We start from the raw sequence: 19,795 nt of genomic DNA, 5'->3' as shown, positions 1-19,795 counted from the left end.
TGGTTCACAAACGTAGAACGCACCGGGACTGTGCTTTTCCCGAGGGGGGGGGGGGTAGTGTTACTGAGCGGTATTCGCTGGCCGTGCTGACGAAAAAGGAGTGCGACAGACTCCCAGAAGAAGACGCAGACGAGTGCTGTGCTGTGATCATCCTCAGTGGTGTGGACCACTGCCGTACTGTGAATATTTCACGTAACAATATATTAGCTAGTTGTAGATCAAACAGTCGTGTGAACTTCCTGTGAGTCCATACTGCAATAGCAACCTCGAAAACAGCTTCCTGTTCCAACTTTATTGATGCTTCAAGTAAAATATTTATTCTGGTTGTTCATTATCTCCCGTTCCTACATTAGTTACTTCTCTGAAACTGAATGGAATACGTTATTGATCACTGCTTAAAGTTCTGGAGCAATATTTATTTATGGTAAAGACTCATAACATATTCATATTATGTGGCTATAGCGCATAATATATCATCAAATGCAGGCCTATAACCTTCCATGATATGAGCCTTTCATAGTTCTCACTACTTAAAAATCCAGCTACGATATACATCCGAGACACACCCAGCTGCATGTTACCGGTCGAGTTTATGCACCCATCCGGATTGTATCTGTGCACATTAATATCCCCTATTATAATTATCTCTACCTAGGTGGTGGATTTCACTACCTATACATTCTACCATCCTTTTCTTGCTTTCCTCTTCCATTCTTGTTACGGCTACAATAATATAAAGAATGCTTGTTCCTCTCGAATTTGTCTTTAATTCTATTCATAGCTCCTGTTTAAGTATTTGCCACTTCATAGACTGAGGGATGAATACATCATCTTCTCTCACTCACGCTACCCTTAACTGTTTCAATATTCGCATACATACACTTACCACTGCGAGGTTGCTCCTTGTCTCTAAGATGTGTGTTCACAAAATCATCCTTAATAAAAATAAGCCGTATTCAAGGAAGCCCGATCTTAAAAGAACCGCGATGGTCAATGCTGCTCCTATTTGCCTGTAAAAAATTGAAACCATGCCAGGAGTGGCTTTCCTGTTTCCTGTACAGCGCTGATTAGTAGATACCAGGGGCAAGAGTGGACAGGAAGAAGAAATAATGGACACGGATATGCCGTGTTCTGTCTGCCCTTGAACCTTTTATCTACTAGTCTTGCATCAAGAAGGCCAACAATATATTCTTCTATACAGCGCTGATAACCGATGAGACCGCATGGTTCATTACTGACTTCTTTAGTAGAGTCATCAGATCTTGTGGTACAGCTTCATATCAGTTAGTCGATTATAGAAGAAAAGCTTGTTACGCGAATGTCATCAGCATTAAGAAAGAAACATTCAAGGACATAACTATAACACAGCGGTGATCTCCGAAATAGGCAGTCTGAGCCACAGTAGGCTACACACTGCACGAAGTAGCTAGGACAAACACACTATCGCTTCATACCGGCCAAATGTAATGAGCACTCCAAGAGGTGTAAAAGCTGGTGAAGCATGCAGTACGGAAATGATAAAAAGTTAGGTATTGTTCAATCGTAGCCGAACCTGTTTATACAGCGTTAGCTCTGTTTGTCGTCGCCGCAGGGGTCCAAGGCAGTCGCATAGCGTACTTTCCTTGAAGCCCAGTGTCATCCATAGCGAAGAAGTTAGGATTCAATCGAGAGCAATGAGATCCAGCGATATTAACTGCTCGGTATCAACACCGTGTCGGCGTGCAAGTTTCCATTTTCTCGTTCGGAGCTTAGTTAAGCCACATCAGGTGGTGGGCGTGCGCACTTCCATTAGCCTGAATTGTACCCGTTTTCCAAGTGTGTTGTTGCTATGCGGCATCTCACGGTCAAAGCAAGGCTAAGCTTATGCACAACCTGAAGACCGACATGAACACCGAGTAAAGCTTAAGAGCTGCTAAAGAAATGCAGCGTGTTCTGCACACTATGTTCCGTATTCTTCACTGTGGCCGTTTTAGGTGTGAACCAGACTAGCTGCAGTGCGTTCAACGATTGGTTCATATAGCTTACAACAGTGAAAGTATTGTCGGAGCTGTATTATTGGTGTCATTGCTCTGGTGACCCATGTGAAGCTAAAAGGCCAATCTGACATTCGTTAGCTTGCTAGATATACGTTTACGTAGTAGAAATTACGCATGCGTTGGAACATAAACGAAAACAGAACAAGGATAGAGGTGGAGCCTAGATTGGCAGGCCAAAGCTTCGAGAAGAGGACTGCCTTTGACTGTCAAGACGAAGACAGGTTCTGTTCGCCCAACTCTGGCTTGCAAACGGAGGCTCTGCTTTTACCTTTTCTCGTTTTTCGTTTACTTTGCGTAGATATCATCTTCGTCTCTTTGTACAATATCCGTAATAAATCTAGGACAAAAATATGACGATTGATTAAGTTGGATAATAATAAACGTTTCTCGCATAAAGAAATACGTAATAACGATGTGGGGCATTTAAGGCACGTTTTACCCATCAAAATGGTTCAGCCTGCTTAGAGAGCAATGGATTAACTGGGAACGGGATTTCTACAATTGTGAAAAGTATGCTGAGTGCGAAAGACCGCTGGACAAGGAGATGTACGACATCGTCTCGGAGGTCTTGGCATGGGGCAGTGGTTGGCGCATTCCGATGGGCGTGCCGAAAATAGTGGTGTGAATTTCTGTGCGGACGCACTGCTTCTCCTTTATTCTTTTTTATTTTTCCTAAAATTAGCCGTGTTATTTGTGAACTTGTTTCTAATCCGTATGCTTTTGAGCATATCGTACTAAGCAGTGACGTTATGTAAAAGTCCGCAAAACGTACATATAAAGACCCGCTTTACAAAGACGTACTAACGTGCCTGCGTGACCTAGAAGCAGTCGGTATAATTTGGAGTTGATGGAAGGGCCCTGTGAGCTCGAATCCACTAACCCTGCATGCCCTTTGAGGTGAGGGCCCACAGTTTTCAGCTCCTGCCAAATGAGTTGTGTTACGTGGTCGCTTGACGAAGCGTCACCTTACGAAGAATAGATGCATAGCCGTACGTGTCAGTTAGGTGCCAGCTACAATCCTGCCAGAGCCATGTCCGCGATACTTCACTTGCAACACCGACAGCGGGGAATATATATTTTCTGCAGAACGTGACTATTAGCTCTGCCACGGGAAAAACAGATTCCCAGAGTCGGCCTTTCCACCCCCTATCATAGGAAAGATTGATGTCTTTACTCGAGGCAAGGGAATATTACAGGCCACACCTTCCTTTTCCTGCAAGAAAAAATTCAACCATTAATAAACAATGAAGTGATAAAGATTTCCTAAGTAATAATATCGTTCGCTGGTCCCATAACATACCTAGACACAAGTTTTTTTCGGCAGTTTTATGTTTCTTTCCGTTAAATTTCTTTCAGTATTAACACTTCGGTTTAAATTGTTTCAAGTTTCTTCGGCCTTTGACATTCATTATGCATAACCAAAAACAGAGAGAGAAAGGTATTTAACAAAAGAGACAACGGAGAGGACGGCGAGTGGCAAAGAGACCCCGACCTGCAACTGCTTTTCCCAGAGCCATTTGGGCGCACTACAGTAGCTTGCTTCTGTGGACTCAAGCCACGATCATCACCACGTAAGCCGAGGGTTTGAGAACTGTTCTTTGTTTTCTTCCACCTCCCTTATTGTCATCTGATCGGTGCTAGCTGGCGCCTCGCTTGGACGATGTAGCACGCGCCGGAATGCTTTCACTCGATACAACTTTGCTCATTACTCTCAGATAATGAGCAAAGACTCTCTCAGACTCATTACTCTCAGATAACTATGCACAGACAAGAGAGGTCTCCCAGGGCTCAGTGCTCTCTTCACTCCTTTTTAATATAATAATGTGCGCTGTTACGGTTCATCCTGATGTCACTATATAAGTATATACAGATGACATAAGATTCGTCGCCTCCGCAAATCATATTCATGCCCTCTATCGTTCACTACAGCACTTGAGGCCAGGTTTTGACAAAATTACGTTGGCTTTAAATGAGTGCAAAAGTAGTGTGCCGAAACCCCCTTATATTTTCGTTAAACTACCTCTCAGAGGTCACACCTCAAGAGGAATCTGTGAGGTATTTAGGCAATACGCATTTTCTAGTATCGATTTGAGGCCTCACATCAAGTTTGATGCTCCGAAAGGTGAGCATGCACTTTGTAGGCTCATATTGGTAACAGTAAATTTCGAATGCATCGAGATACTCTTTGGCTTCTGCACAAAGCCTATGTGAGAACGATGCTGAAATTTGGCCGCGCTATTTTTTCTCCTTGTCTCCGAAATATAAGCTGTATCCTTTGCTGCTTTTAGAGCGACATGCTCTGCGCCTCTGCCAAGGGCTTCCACAATAAGTACCAACCACTGTTCTATATTTGGGGGTCCGCGTTCCGGACCTTAACTCCCGTTTCCTCCTCCTAAGTGTGACAATATTCTCGCGGTCATATGAGGCTACTCCCAGGGTGGCTGTACCTATTTTTGCGTCAAACCCGGCCCTCTTACTCACTCACCAGTGGTCAAGGTTCCGTTTGCCCTAAGTTGTTTTTACGCAAAGCATTTTAGCAAACATGGTGTTAACCTCGGTACTATAACTCCTATTGGTTGCTCAACGTCCATTGTCGATATCAATTTTTTTTCTTTACTTCCATCCTATGTGAAGTACTTACCTTCAAGTCTATTTACAGTCTCCTATCTGATCACATTGAGAAGTTCCCTGAACACACTGTAATCGCCACTGATGCATCTGTGACTGCGTAAAAAGGAGCAATTGCAATCTTTTCAGGCTCTTTTCTGGAGTCTTTCGCTGTGAGTCCCGGATTACACACCGATCTTTTTAGCGGAGTTTATGGCAATCGGGCTTTCACTATTAAAAATTCCTGGCAAAAAGTCAAACATAATTTTTCTACCAGACTCTCTTTTTGTTTTATTGTCACTGGTGTCAGCACGGAACGCTGTTTTCTGGCGCTCACTAAAGTATTTCTTATAAGGATGGGTGAAACAGATACGCTGCATCTGGGTCACCGGTCGCTTCGGCATTTTCCAGAACTAGGCGGCAGACTTTTTGGCTAAATCAGCTCTTGATGCCCCTGCTCCAAGCACCATTCCTAATATCATTGTATTTGTTATGTCCCGTTTTCAGCGTTATCAATACATAGCCGGCTCATGCAATGATTCTTTGCTATCTACAACAGAATACAAACATCTCACATACTTATGTAAAGTTCATTGAAATCACGGCCGTGTGAGGTAACGCTGCCTCTCATGAGATGCAGGATTCCCCGTCTAAATTTTCACTTATGCAGATGTGGGTTCAGCCATACCAACCTCTGTGAGGCTTGCGGTGAGATTGAAAACATTGAACATTTCTTTCTCGCTTGGCGAAGGATTTGACATGAGAGGAGGGCGCATTCAGAAATTCCAGTAGCCCAATTGGGATTTACGTTGTCGGTCCCGCTTCTACTCTCCTTCGGTGCGAGTGCGAAAGGATTTGCGTTGCCTCAAATTTGTCAGTATTTACTTAACTACATTTTGGCTACGGACAGTTTCTTGCTTAATGTATTCCAAATTTTCAAATTTTTAGTTTCGTATTTTTTTCCTTTAATTCAGATTTGTGATCTCATATCTTAGTTTTTGTTTAGTTGACAATTAATTTATTACACTAATTCAGCATCTGTAGGACAATTGGAAGTCCACACGGAACACTGGTCAATCCCTGTTCGTGAGTATGGGCCATTTATCAAGGAAGAAGCAGAAGAAGAAGAACTCGCTGGCAACCGACGGTCGATCGTCAAAGCTCTTGATCCGAAATCGGTTGTTCTCACGCTGATTATTCTCTGAAGCCTGGGTCACTCCAACCAAGGTGCGTGTGCTGCCTCCGGGTACCGCTTTTATGATTTGGATTCGCACCTATATCAAAAAGACAGGCTACTGGCCGCGCTAATGTTCCCTTCGCGTTATGGCTCTGCTGTGGTATCTGAGTATCTGATACGACCTTCATGTCTTCGAATGATGAGTTGCAGTTCTCCGCATATGAGCAATGTACCAGAATAGGCGGCAGCATCGGTAATCGTATGTGCGGTTAAATATACTGAAGCGGCTCAGGCTTTGAAGGGAGGAATGCGAGTTAACTTGACTAGCTGTGTTGTTTAGCTTGGCCTGACATCGCGCAGTAAATGGGAGGAACTTCGGAGTTGCCGCCATCGAGACTCGGGCGCGGCGGCTAGGTTTGAATGCGGATGTCTTGTCTCTGCAACAGAGCACTCAGCTACTGGGCCACCACGGCGGATTCTCTTCGGAGCTGCGGTCGCAGTGAATAAGAGTGGCTGTTTTCTAAAAAGCAACTTCTCAGCTCCGTTTATGTATGAATGTGGGGCTTTCTTACAATGTAGGCCCACATTTTTCTCCGAAACCAGGATCAGTGACCATTACAACGTGGTCCCGCGTAATAGCTCGACCTGCGTTTTTATATATGTATTGTGCACAATAAGTTCCCATACATTATCGCGCATACATTTCATACTGCAGTTCTCAATACTATAGCATTTATTCTTGCAGCCTTATTTCTCAATATATTTCATCCCATTTCAACCAGCGTTGCATATATATACATGGTGCTTAAAATTAGACGTCAACAGTTTTTTTAAACATGAAATGCATTATACAATTTATTTTCTTGTGGCATATGGCTCCAAACGAACGCAAACTGTTTGGTTAGAAAAGGATTATAGGGTCGCACTCCCGAAACGACTTACCCTATGAGAGATGCCGTGTGTGACCTACCATGTGTGCAGAAAAAAATTCCTTTTCCTAACGCTAAGTTCAAATTATTCGTAGAGCATGATAACATTCATCATAGCTTCTTTAAAGACGTCTTTCCCTCTGTATATGTCTCTCAATATCGGCGGGACACAAAACCTGTATTTCACTTGGTACCTTTCCTAAATTTTAAAATCATTTCTTACCTGAAAATTTTGTGTTGCTAAATCAAGATGCTAAATTGCGTTTAAAGCAACTGGTTATGAGCGTCGAAGGAAAAAAAAATGTATAAATTCAACATGACAAGCGGGATTCGCTTCAATATGAGAGCCCAAAAGGTGGCTTAAAATGGTCGAAACGTAAGCAGGTGGAGCCACTGCCTTTGTTTTGCCATCTGCAGTATACTATGGAGAAAGCCAAATCCAGTCAAAACATTTTTCCGGTAAATGTAAAATTTCAACAACTGAACAGATAACAAAATGTACATGAGGCCCACATGGCGACACTTATTTGCATTAGGGACATTTTGGCGGCTTACAGCCTGTTTGCACCTATCTAATTTCATAGATTCCCACCTATGACACATAAAGCATAACATAGGGTGTAAAGTGAGGGCACCGGTCGTTCTAATATGAACAACACGGGTGCGCCCTGGTGTATCAATGCAATTTCTTCAATGGAGACTGGTCAAGGCCTAACGTGGGCTGCCGACAAACATCCGAATGAGTCCCATTTGACACAGATAGAGGAAGCGGATGTTGGACTGCCGATTTTCCTCCAATTTCCAAATGTGCTATTCTGACTATTTCCCTTGATGGTTTTACTTTGGACCAATGTGGGTCGCCACTCTGGATGAAAGTTTCCTTTTGATTTCGGCGGGCTACTCACATAATAATATGGACCGACGTGGGTTCCAACTTCCACCAGGATGGGTCCAAGTATATTTGCTCAGGTTGTTAGCATATCGTGCCTATGTGGACAATTGATGGGCTTTTGTTAGGATGTGGACAAAAGCAATAAACATCAGGTTAATAGCATCTGAAACTCTTCTGCTCCTATAAAAGTGTTCAGAAAATTAGTCATCAGTTCATGACTTAGACGATCCAGTGTTGGTCGCACGACACGGCGACAAAACTCATTCGACACAGGTGCGCAATGCTTTAGCCATAAACTGAACGTTCCTGACACTACTGAGAGGCGTGCGAGACTGTCATTGAGAAAACAATCACGTGAAGCAAGTAAAGCAATACAATGTCCACGAATACCGTATTACTTGCGTGCCAGACGACATTCGCACCCCACAGGTGTTGACTGCGGGACTGCTAGACTTCGGGACCTTTGTAGTTCGGGCATAAACTGAGTGCGAAACGTCCTATCGTTCCAAAATATCGCGGATAGGCAGCATAGCCTCTTGGCGCCGCCTAATTATAGTACATTGTCCGCTAGGGACGATGAAGCTATGCGGACCCATTGGACTCGAATTATTGGTGCAAGCCAATTTGCTCGCACATAATATCGGCCACACGATCTTAACAGCATTGATATCATGGTAGGTGAACTTAGTATGTCTGTAAAGAACACTTATTGAAAACATGGATACAACAAACACACGGGAGAGCACGTATGCCTAGTTCAACCTCTTATCTTGTGTGTACTAAATAGAACTATAGTTCTATTTATACTACACTACGGAAATTAGTAGGCTCCCTAAACTAGCCTCTCATATATTAACAATTAGGTGTGAGTAATTCCCCCTCATTTCAGAAACGTTTACAAGGTCGCAATAATCAAGGCGAATGAAATTTCGTTATAATATATAGAAGCTTCCAACTGTTACACAAATCGGCCGTAATAATAATTTAGGGCACATATAACAGAAATAAGGGATGCAAAATTGCATGCAGATAATACTCAGGCAATGCACTGTGTTCAGCCCGCTGTGACCACTGTAGCACAGGCAGCGGCCTTGAAGCGGCAGCTAAATATGCTTTAGTGCTTATTTTTGCAGGGACAGGTCTCGCTTACCTTGAGTCAGCACTCATGTCCTTGACCATTCTGACACTAGCAATATGGGGACTCGCGGCGTACATAACTCGATGCAGACAGGGGACCTCTTGTGGTTTTGTGAGGGCATTTAGAATTTGGGCAATCGTTGCAATACCTGCATTAGTCCCTAACAGGACTCTACTACGCAAGAACTATTTGGCACTGCTCTATTTATGCCCCACGGATTCGATATGGTGGTTGCTCGGACTAATGCCGACCAAATAAGCACACACTCAGAATAATGGTTCCTTGTGAGATAACTGACAGCAGATCCAGTAAAGATGGGGTCACTGTGGAAAAGAACTGATGCAGTAGAAATGAAGCCATCCTCATTAGATTGCCTCGGCAAAACTGGGGCCGTGGCGGAAGAAAAAAAAGTCTTGCGTGCCTGCATGCTATCCAAGTCACTTTCTTGTAGGTTACTTGAGGCAGGTGCAGCTTTTATGAGATCACTTTATGGGAAAGCCACCTTTAAGTGCATATGAGGCCGCATAAGCTTTACTGATTTCGCTCATATCAGACGAGATGGGGCTGAACGACTGGCATTCATGCCTACTACCCCCCCCCCCCCCCCCAATGTCCCCAATGTAATATTTGAAGGCGCCTGCTACAGAAAGCTGTGCTCTAACTGCGAAAACGTCATCTAGGTCAACGCAGGCTACCCACACACATTTGCTGAAGTTCCTATATCTGCTTAGCGCTCATGGAAGCACAGTCACGTGTCCGCACGCTGCCTACGTAGGAATAGTTATGTATACGACGGCTAGAAACCCCCTGGATGCGGGTTCGATTCTACACTGGGCATATCAGGGCTCAACACCCTGACACGTGTGCATAATGCTGTCGTGAATTCTCGCTATTCATTATTTGTAATTGTAATTACTGTTATAAATGATTTGTGTACTAATTGTAAGCATGCTCAGTCGGTTCGAAAATTTTCCTTACTTTGGTCATCGCGCTCACGTAATGTTTGCAAATATTACCAGAACATCGAAAGGCGTAACTACCTCTAACATCATGTAACTTGATGTAAAACAACAGTGTGAACAATTTCTAGCATGAAGTCTGTTCAGCGATTAAATAAAGGCGATTTATAGAACAATTCGCAGCATATTTTCTTTTGATGGCCGCGCGAAGGCCGATTTTTAACACTCGCCATTCGTCTTGGTTTCCCACTCTGCCCTCCTCTGCCTTTGTCCTGGCATTGCAGCCTTTAAAGCCTTTCTTCGTGGCTGTAGATCTCCAAGGACTGCTGATGCCAGGCTGCGGCAGTGTGCGTATCACAGCATATTTTGATGGCATCATGCTGTACGTTCCAGAAGAGTTAGCTTAAAAACTTTTATGTCCAGGATGTATACCTCAGCCGGAGGTTTCTGAGAATACCTCTAAAAGCAGCTGCTTCTCATAGAGTTCACGCAAAAGCGCATACCCGAATAATTTTTTTTCTGTTTGAAGGAATGAGCATTTTAGGTATAATTCTTGACTGCTTTTGTGTCTGGGAAGGAGTGTGGTCTTCCTTTGCGGAGGGTGTCAAGGTTCGCGCCCGATTGGCCCAATCATGATTTAGCTTTGCGTTAGCGACGGTATTTTGACTATACAATTATGCTGGACACAATTTGGCACTTGTGCCGCATTTACAAACCACCATTACGAAATATGAGTAATGTGGAGATCTGGTGGTCTTGTATTTTTGACCCAGAGGAACAGAGTTAGTCGTTTTAACTGCGCTTGGAGAGCCACGCTAACGGGGGAGGTTTGCATTTCCAAACCTTTCTATCGCCTGATTTTCTTGCACTGAAGAGCCTTTCTGTGGGAATAGAATCGATGGAAAGCGGCAAACGTAATCGTAAAGCCAAAACCGAGCAAGCCCCTAAAACGGGAAAAACGTATACCCATTCCTTAACCTTGCGTGTTGGGAAATTTATGGAGCACATGGCACAAACGAGACTTGCGTGTTTCATGAAGCAAACCAACCTATGGGCGGACGAGATGGATGTTTTCCGGCCAGGCTTGGCGCAGAGGACGTGATACTGTGACTAAAACACGAAATATTAGACTAACGATCTGGGAACGTCAAAGTACACATGGGACTAGACCTAACAAAAGCCTTCGACAACGTCAGGCAAGAAGCTATTCTCTGCTGTCTCTAGGAGATCGGAGTGGGATCCAGAATATATGACTACATAAGAGACTTCCTAAGAGATAGAACAGCCTGCGTTAGTTTCCAAGATATTGAGTCTCCCATATTGCAGCTAGGAAGTAGGGGCATACCGCAGGGTCGCTTCTTTCCCAATTCTTCTACAACGTGGCGATAAGGGGTCTCCCAAAAGCGCTGAGTAACATCGAAGGGCTCAAATTTAGCATGTACGCGTACGACACCAATCTCTGGAAAAACCAGGGGTCTAATGCGAGCATTGAGAGACAGCTGCAGGCAGCGGCAGACACTGTAGCGGACTACGCGGCTAGTAGGGGGCATTCATGGTCACCGTAGAAATCGTAACTTCTAGTCGTGAACGCAAAATCATTGAGGTGCGAGAAATCGATATGAATGTGGAAGGAATGTCCGTACCAAAGGTTAACCAAATACAAATCCTAATGCTATACATTCAGGAGAATGGATGCAACGACTGGATACTAAAGATATCAAGGAGAGTAGCCGGGTCGGTTGAAACATCATCACTAAAGAAAGCGCGCACTTTCGACAGGATACAGGGAGTAAGACAGCACAGATTTGGAGATGAATACAATATATTTCAAATACATTTTAGCACATCAATACGCGAACATTTTCTTAAAGTATAAAAATATTGCTGAAGAAAAAAACTTTCCAGAAGTGGCAGTGTGAATGAAGCGTATAATAGTTTAATCACACCACTAGAAATGCATATAGTGCTCTCTGCCGGAAAGCAGACTGCACCAGGGTCTGATAATTGAGTCCCGATGCACTGGCTGCAAGACCTATAGTGGGATCGGGGATTGCTCGTGTTCTAGGCGTCTTCCGAGACTTCTTGCTCCTGTTTACTAGAGTCTTCTTCTCCTCGCTCATTATTCTTCCCTTCTCCTCATCTTTTGAAGCCCAGGGAAACTCGCTGACATGTTTATGGCGTGTACATGCGTTGTAGTGACTAGCGACGATTACGCGAAATTCGCCGCTGACTATCCAGTTGTAGCTTTGGATACAAAAGAGATAGGTGCCTCCACATAGGGTCCTTGGTGCCGCGCAAGTTAGAGGTGCATGTAGAGAGCGCTTTTGCTGCCTATGGCTTATTAACCTGTGTTTTAGATGTGCACTGATGTTACAGCAATAACGTTTTTGAAATAAATTTTACCTAAACAAGAAAAGAAACAAAAAGATTTCGTAATGAAACATGGTGTAATGTCGCCTCACGTCTGCTCTTAAGGTAAAACTTGAGCGCTTTCTAATTTTCATTTAAAAATTATATTTTACTCCCAGAAAGAAGTAGAAGCATCCAAAAATTTTATTATAATTTTAACCATTGGCACATAGTTGCGAGTAACAGAATCCACTGACTAGGCCATGAAGAGCGACCTTTCATAGGCCTGTTTCCTAATCTTCGTAGGTCGGAGATAAGAGGGTGTGTTTATGTATATGCATGTTAGGTGTTCTTTCACATAATGGTGCACTTTATGTCCGCATGCTACTGTCAACTGTTTTTAATTTCAAACTGGCGATAGTCTGAAAACAAACTCTTTCATCAGAGCTTAAGTCTGGTTGTTTCAAGCAATTTTGTTTAAATATCACACATAATGGTGAAGGTCTACACATAAACATTCTTGTTGCTGGATTGCTCTAAATGAGTGTGAAAAATAAAAATGATTGTGGAGGCCACATCATCTGCTGATATATCCAGGACCTATTGAGCTGCAGGAAGAGCTGAAGGCGATAACTGCACAGGGAATAGAAACAAAATACTGCAGATTTGCATATTTAATCAAATGCGAAGTAGGTGCGTAACACTCCTTATCCCTGCTGTACTTTTCATGCATTTTACACTTTGTTATGAGGTTCTTGCGCCATTTAATTAGTAGAATCACGTTCCCACTTTATTCGTAACCGTTGTACTTCAGCCCTTCAAACCTGCACCGCTGTGCCAGACGGGCAGGCGTCATCCACTGCTACGCGAAGCAAACGCGCAGTCCAGCCGTGTCCTGAACTTTTCCTTTACCGTCTTCAGAAATGAGCGAAAACAGGCAGCCCCGCCGCGGTGGTGCAGTGGTAAGAGGCCCGACTATTGTGCCGGAGTACCTGAGTTCGATCCCGACCACGACGGCTGCGTTTTGATGGAGGCGATCGAAGAGGAATCTCGGGGCTGTGCGATGTCTGCGCATGGTAAAGATCCCCAGGTGATCGAAATTACTCCGCAGCCTTGCACTACGGCTCTTCTTTCTCTCTATTTACTTTCATTCGCCCTTGCCTCCCTTCCCTTACAGCGCGGGTCAGGTGTCGACAGAGCAAGTGTGACAAATACTGTGCCCTTCCCTTCCAGTGAGCCGTTATTATTATTATTATTGTTGTTATTATAATTATTATTATTATTATTATTATTATTATTATTACAGGCACAACGTATTTCTTTACAATGTCCTTCCGAAAGGTCTGATGGTGGGATTAGTGGGGGAGAGAGAGAGAGAGAGAGAGAGGGAAGCGCGCTTGAAGGTGAGCTCCAGTTGAGGCTCGGAGGTGAGCTCAGTTAAGCTTCTTCACGACGCAGCGAGCAGCTCGGAGCCGAGATCCAGGGAGCACTACGCGTGAACGTCTGCTATCTGTGAACGCCGGGGAGTAACTGATGTGAAGGGAGATGCCGAAGTTGAGGACGCGTGAGCGACACACGACTGCTCACTCCGGAGTATAGTGAACTATACTCCGGAGTAACACACATTGTGCAACGCTGCCCAGTGACGGTCGCCACGCCCTCAACAGACACGTCCCTCTCTCACGGTCTTACTCCCTCACTGGGTGCATCTATTCGGCCGCTCCGCCCCCTCAGTGTTAAAGGGGGCATGAAACGGCTAGAAAGGTCACTGACAAATGTTTTCAATGTGCAGAACAAATGCTTCCGAGCATTCGTTCAAAGTAAAACTCATCGGAAAAAATCCAGCGATTTGTTATTTATTTTTAAAAACAGCCTTTTTTGAAATTCGCAGCTGGAGAAACTGCAGAAAGAACACGAGCTAGCCTTCTTCTCGCTGCGCGGTGAGCAAGCTGCGAAACCGACTGACTACGAAGGCCAGGTTGTTCGCCTGGAGCAGCAGATTGACAAGTACCAAACTCTGGCTGGCATTGAGGAGCTGGCCCGAAAGGCTCGTGATCTGGATGCACCTCAGGCAGTCGCGGTGCCCCGACGGGCCCCCGTGTTGCAAGCTGTACCACAGCGGTCTTGGGAAGTCCAGACCACCCTCGTGTCCCTGCGGTCATGCGAGGCACAGACTGCCGCAATGGCAACCTGCGAAAAAGGGGTGCAGGCGCAGTGGAGGTTTGCTGTGGGCATGGTTCAGACGGACGAGGTGGAGCGCTCAACGCAAGAGTCTCAGGCGCAGGTCGACACCTGTCACCGGGAGTGCCAGACAGACGAAGTGCCCACAAGCAAAGAACCTAGTCCAACTTCAGTCTCTGTGACCAGCCCTGCTGCTGTGCAGCCCCCGCCTCCTCCCCCTCCGCCACCACCACCATCATCCTTTCCTTGCGCTCCACCGCCTCCTCCACCTCCTCCTCCTTCATCCTTTCTGGGTGGGGCTGCACCCCCGCCTCCTCCCTCTCCACCTCCTCCTCCGCCATCCATTCTGGGTGGGGCCGCACCCCCGCCTCCTCATCCTCCACCCCCTCCTCCCATGGGCATGGCGCCCCCACCACCACCACCACCTCCACGGCCTTTCCCAGCCATGTCCTCCATGCCCCCTCCTCCGCCCCCACCACCGCTGATGGCGCCTGCCCATGGCATGCCAGCTCCACCACCTCCTCCCCCACCAGGAATGGGGCCTGCACCGCTGCCAGCGCCCCCTGTGGGCGGCTGGCACAGCGCATATGCCATAGCCCGCAAGCAACCCGTGAACCCCAAGGCTCTAATGAAGCCCCTATACTGGACGAGAATTCAGGTGCCCGCACAGCAGCCAGAGAAAGCTCCCGAGAAGGAAAAAGACCACAAAACATTGTGGGAGTGTCTGGAGGAGACTCCTCCTACAGACTGGGATGAGTTTGCTAACCTGTTCTCAAGGCAGATCCAGGAGAAGAAGCCAACTGCCAAAACGAAGACCAACCAGAGGAAAGGGAAAGAGGTGGCGAAGCTTCTTGTCCAGAAGCGGTCACAAAATGTAGGCATTCTCATATCGAGCCTTCGTCTTGAAATCTCAGACGTCGAAAATGCTATCTACAACTTTGACACATCGATTGTAAGCCTGGAAACTCTGCAAGTTCTGTACGAAATTCGCCCCACGAGTGAGGAGCTTAATTTGATCCAAGACCATCTGGCCCTGAAGCCCGACATTCCCTTGGACAAGCCAGAGCGCTTTCTGCTCCATCTGTCTCGCATCCCCGAGTATGCCGACCGTGTGGGTTGCATTATCTTCCAGTCGACGTACACAGAATCCATCAGTAGTGTGGAACACAAGCTCAACAACCTCAAAATGACATGCGAGACGCTGCTGCACAACAAGGAGGTCCACAACATTCTGGGTCTTATATTGGCTCTCGGTAACTACATGAACGGAGGGAATAGGAGTCGTGGACAGGCTGATGGCTTTGGCCTCGAGATCTTGGCCAAGCTGAAGGACGTCAAGAGCAAGGACAACTCTTTAACTCTTCTTCACTACATTGTCAGAGTCTATATAAGCAAGTTCCAAGAGAGAGCGGACATCACCCGGGAGAAGTTGAAATTTCCTCTGCCTGAGCCGAGCCACATGGAGCGGGCTGGGTTAGTCAGTTTCGATGACATCAGGGCAGATCTTAAGAAGCTTCACTCCCAGGTCGAAGGTTGCGAGACGAAGGTACAAAAAGTGCTGGCAAACTCCGACGCCGAACACCAGGAACCCTTCAAGGAGCAGATGAACATTTTCCTCAAGAAGGCTTACAACGAGCACAAGGAGCAGGAAGAGAACCTTGAGGAATGCCGGCTAAAATTCCTGGAGACCAAGGAGTACTTCAGTCTGCAGCCAAAGTCCAAGAACGAGTCCAAGTGGCCCAAGGAGTTCTTTGCACCGTGGGTGCCCTTCTGCAACGACTTCAAGAACATCTGGAAGAAAGAGGTGCAGCGCAAGATCAAGCTCGATTTTGAAGCAGCAAGGAAGAAGGTGAAGGACCTGCAGGAGGCAATTATTGACCTGGCAAGCGTCGTAAATATCAGTATTGCTCTCAACTGAAAATAAATCCTTATCAACTTCTTCGTGTCAAGATTCGGGCGAGATGATTGCTTATTCCACGCCCATGGCAGGTGCGTTCGCGACGCATGATAGTGGCTTTATAATATAAACAGCCAACGCAGCGGCGAGCTTGCAGCAGTCTTCACGATTTTGATTTGCAGGTGCAGGTGGCTTTCACGATCTTCCGAAAATGTCCAAAAGCATAAGGAACCACAATACGAAATTACACACTCTGCAATAGCTAAAGCAAGGTGCTACCTCTAGCCGCATGTCGTAGTCGACGCTCTTCATCTCGATCACGAATTTTGCGATTACATCGGACAGCCCCACGGCGCTGGAAATTTCTTCGCGAACGCCGTAAACGGGCTGAGAAGCATACATATCTTTGCCAGATTGCACACTGGTACCTTTGAAAGACTCTCATAGAAGCTGCCTCATTTGAATCCTGGAAGCAAGTGCTTCATAATGCGAGACCCGATATACAATTGGGCGCCGTAAACCGCACTGAAGAAGCCGCCACAAGCCACCAGCTAACGGCCACTTTGCTCTTCCACTAAGACCCAGTAACACTAGTCTCAACAATAAAGTTTTTTCTCTCTCACATCAACGTTTTCAATTCGCCTGAATCCGCGAAATAGCACGCGACTGCCGCTTCGTTCTGCCATTCTCGAAATACGCGCTGGAAGCGGAACAGACATAATGCGAACGGCTGTGCGGTAGGTGATGCTAGAGCTCCCGCAATGGTAGTGCCCTCATAACAGCGCACGTGGCGTATAGCATTAATAAAAGGGCATCGTAATTAGGCTTAATTATTCGTAATTAAAGATTGTGCAGGAATACTCACCTACATGTGGTCATGATGACCAGGCAGTTGAAATCGTCTACGAACTGCGGAAAGGAAAGACGCCGTATACTTTACTAATAGGCGACTTCAATGCCAAGGTAAGGAAAAAGCAGACAGGAGAGCAGGCAGTGTGTGACTTTGGTATTGGTCTACGAATAGCGGGCGGCAGTTATTAAGTTTGAAGAGTGCAATAACTCACGAATGATGAGCATTTTCTTCAGCAAACCGGAAGTGGACATGAAAAATTCTTAACGGGGAGATTAATAATAAAATTGATTTGGTGTGTTCTAACCCCGCCATTATGCAGGATGTAGATGTAATAGGGAAAGTGCAATGCAGGGACCACAGGATGGTAAGGTCTGAACTTATTCTAAAGCTGAAGAAGGAACGAAACAGATTAGTAAGAAGTCCATCAATGCATTACTGGTGAGGGGGAGTGCAGAATAGTTCAGGATCTCGCTACAAAAAAGATATTAAGCTCTAACCGAGGATGACAGCATTAGCCTAGAAGCAATGTCCAATAATTTCGCAGATATCATTACTGAGTGCGCTTTAGAAGTAGGCAGTAGGATAGTTAGAGAGGATACCGGTAAGCTGTCTAAGGAGACGAAATAGTTATTTAGGCAACGCCAAAGTAAGAAAGCTTCAAATTCAACAGACCAGATACATTTGGTAGAGATATCAAAGCTAATCCATAAGCCCAAATTATCCGAAGTAAGGAAGCATAATATGGAGAAAATTGATCATGCTGTAAAGAGTAGGGGAAACCTGAAGTTGATGAAGGAGAAAAGAGGCATAGGCAAAAATCAGGTGTATCCGCTGAGGGACAAGGCGGGCAATGTCAACATGAATATGGTCAAGATAGTCAAAGTTGCCAAGGGGTTCTATAGTGTTCTCTGCCGTAGCCAGAGAGGTCAGGACAATGATGAGGTTGGCGGTAGGGAAAACCAATCAGACTTACCCGCAGTGACGAAGGACGTATTTGATTCAGTAGAAAGCTCGACGGTCATAAAGGCATTGCGAAATGAGGGTGTAGACGAGTCGTACGTGAAAGTGCTGGACGATGTATATACTGGCTGTACAGCAACTGTAGTCCTGTTTTAGGAAGTAACAAAATTTTTATAAAGAAATGTGTTAGGCAAGGAGACACGATCTCCCCAGTACGATTCATAGCTTGAATGGAAGAAGTATCCATAGATTTTCAACGAGAGCAGTTAAGGGTAAGGGTAGATAGAAACTACTACAGTAATTGTCGATTTGCTGATGACATTGCCATGCAGTAACTCGGGAGAAATGCAAAGAATAATTCATGGCCTTTATACGAAAATTACAAAAGTTGGCTTAAAAACCAATCTGCAGAAGACTAAGGTAAGGTTCAACAGCCTCGGGAAGAAACAGCAGTTTACGTTAGGTAGCGAATCACTGGAAATATTAGGCGAATATGTCTACTTAATGCAGGTAGTAACCGCAGATCCGCACCTTGAAAGGGAAATAACAAGGAGAATAAGATCGGGACGCAGAGTATTTGGCTAGCACTCGCAGTTTATGACTAGCAGCTTTTCGGTATCGCTCAAGACGAACGTTTACATAGTTGCATATACATGTACTCACCTATAGGGCTAACACGTCGAGGTCAAGGGGGTTCTACTAAAGTTGAGGAATAAGCAGAGGGCTATGGAATGTAAAATGGTACGGGCAGTATTAAGAGATACGAAACCTGCAGAGTGGGTCAGAGAAATACCTCAAGTTACTGACATTTTAGTGCAAGTCAGGAAGAAATTTACATGAACAGGACATGTAGTGCAAGGTGTGTCTCATCGATTGACATGTATAGCGGCTATTGGCAAATTGATTTCGACAAAATATTGGTTGGTTGGTTGATTTGTGGGGTTTAAAGTCCGAAAGCGACTCAGTCTGTGAGAGACGCCCTAGTGGAGGACTCAGGAAATTTCGACCACCAGGGGTTTTTAACGTGCACTTGCATCGCACAGCACATAGGCGCCTTGCTTTCCGCCTCCATTGAAAAGCGGCCGCCGAGACCGGGATTTGATTCCGCGTCTTTGGGAGCAGTAGTCGAGCGCCGTAACCACTGCGCCACCCCGGCGGGATGATTTCGATGAAAGAGATCGCTAGATGACCGCATTCATCACACCGGACGGCCTATTCGGGTTCAATGTGATGCCATATGGCCTCTCACCAGCCTCGTTTCAACGAGTAATGGAATTGTTCTGGCGGGCTTGAAGTGGCAGATTGGTCAGGTATACTTGGATGATGTCGTTGTCTTCTCCTGTAGCTTCGAAAACCACTAAAAAAGGCTTCGGACAGTGCTAGAAGCTATCAAGTCATCAGGGCTAACTTTGAAAGCAGAGAAGGGCCACTTTGCCTACGAGGAACTGCGATTCCTGGGTTTTATCATTAGCAAGGAAGGTGTTCGCCCATCCAGAGAAAAAGGTTGCGATCACGCACTTTCCACCTCCCGCCGGCAAGAAAGCGTTACGCAGGTTCTTTGGGCTATGCGCTAATTATCGACAATTTGTCAGGAACTTTTCGCACATCGCCAAGCCGTTGACGCAGCTTACAAAGATTGACGTAGATTTTAAATTGGAAGGGAAGCAAGAAGAAGCCTTCGTCAAGCTTAAGCGCCGTCTACAGTCCCCTTCTGTCGTTGTCCACTTTGATGAAAACGTCGAAACTGAACTTCACTCCGACGTAAGCGGTTTGGGCCTAGGCGCGGTTCTCGTTCTGAAGAGTGCAGGACAGGATTA

At 45.6% G+C, this 19,795-nt stretch overlaps 1 protein-coding gene across 1 annotated transcript in view; it reads left to right on the top strand.

The window, feature by feature from the left end:
* LOC146184490 (uncharacterized) overlaps positions 1–16,186 on the top strand; it is a 29,958-nt gene extending 13,772 nt beyond the window's left edge. Inside the window, exon 2 of the mRNA XM_084608566.1 lies at positions 13,979–16,186. Within this exon, the coding sequence (XP_084464692.1) occupies positions 13,979–16,186 (2,208 nt within the window). The remainder of the gene's footprint in view (positions 1–13,978) is intronic.
* Positions 16,187–19,795: the final 3,609 nt, after the last annotated feature.

This window comes from Amblyomma maculatum, chromosome 7, assembly GCF_055883805.1.
Source record: "Amblyomma maculatum isolate TAMU_Amacu chromosome 7, ASM5588380v1, whole genome shotgun sequence".
Classification (NCBI taxonomy): Eukaryota; Metazoa; Arthropoda; class Arachnida; order Ixodida; family Ixodidae; genus Amblyomma; species Amblyomma maculatum.
The sequence above is the reverse complement of the archived record's forward strand: the minus strand, read 5'-3'. Positions and strand labels throughout refer to the sequence as shown.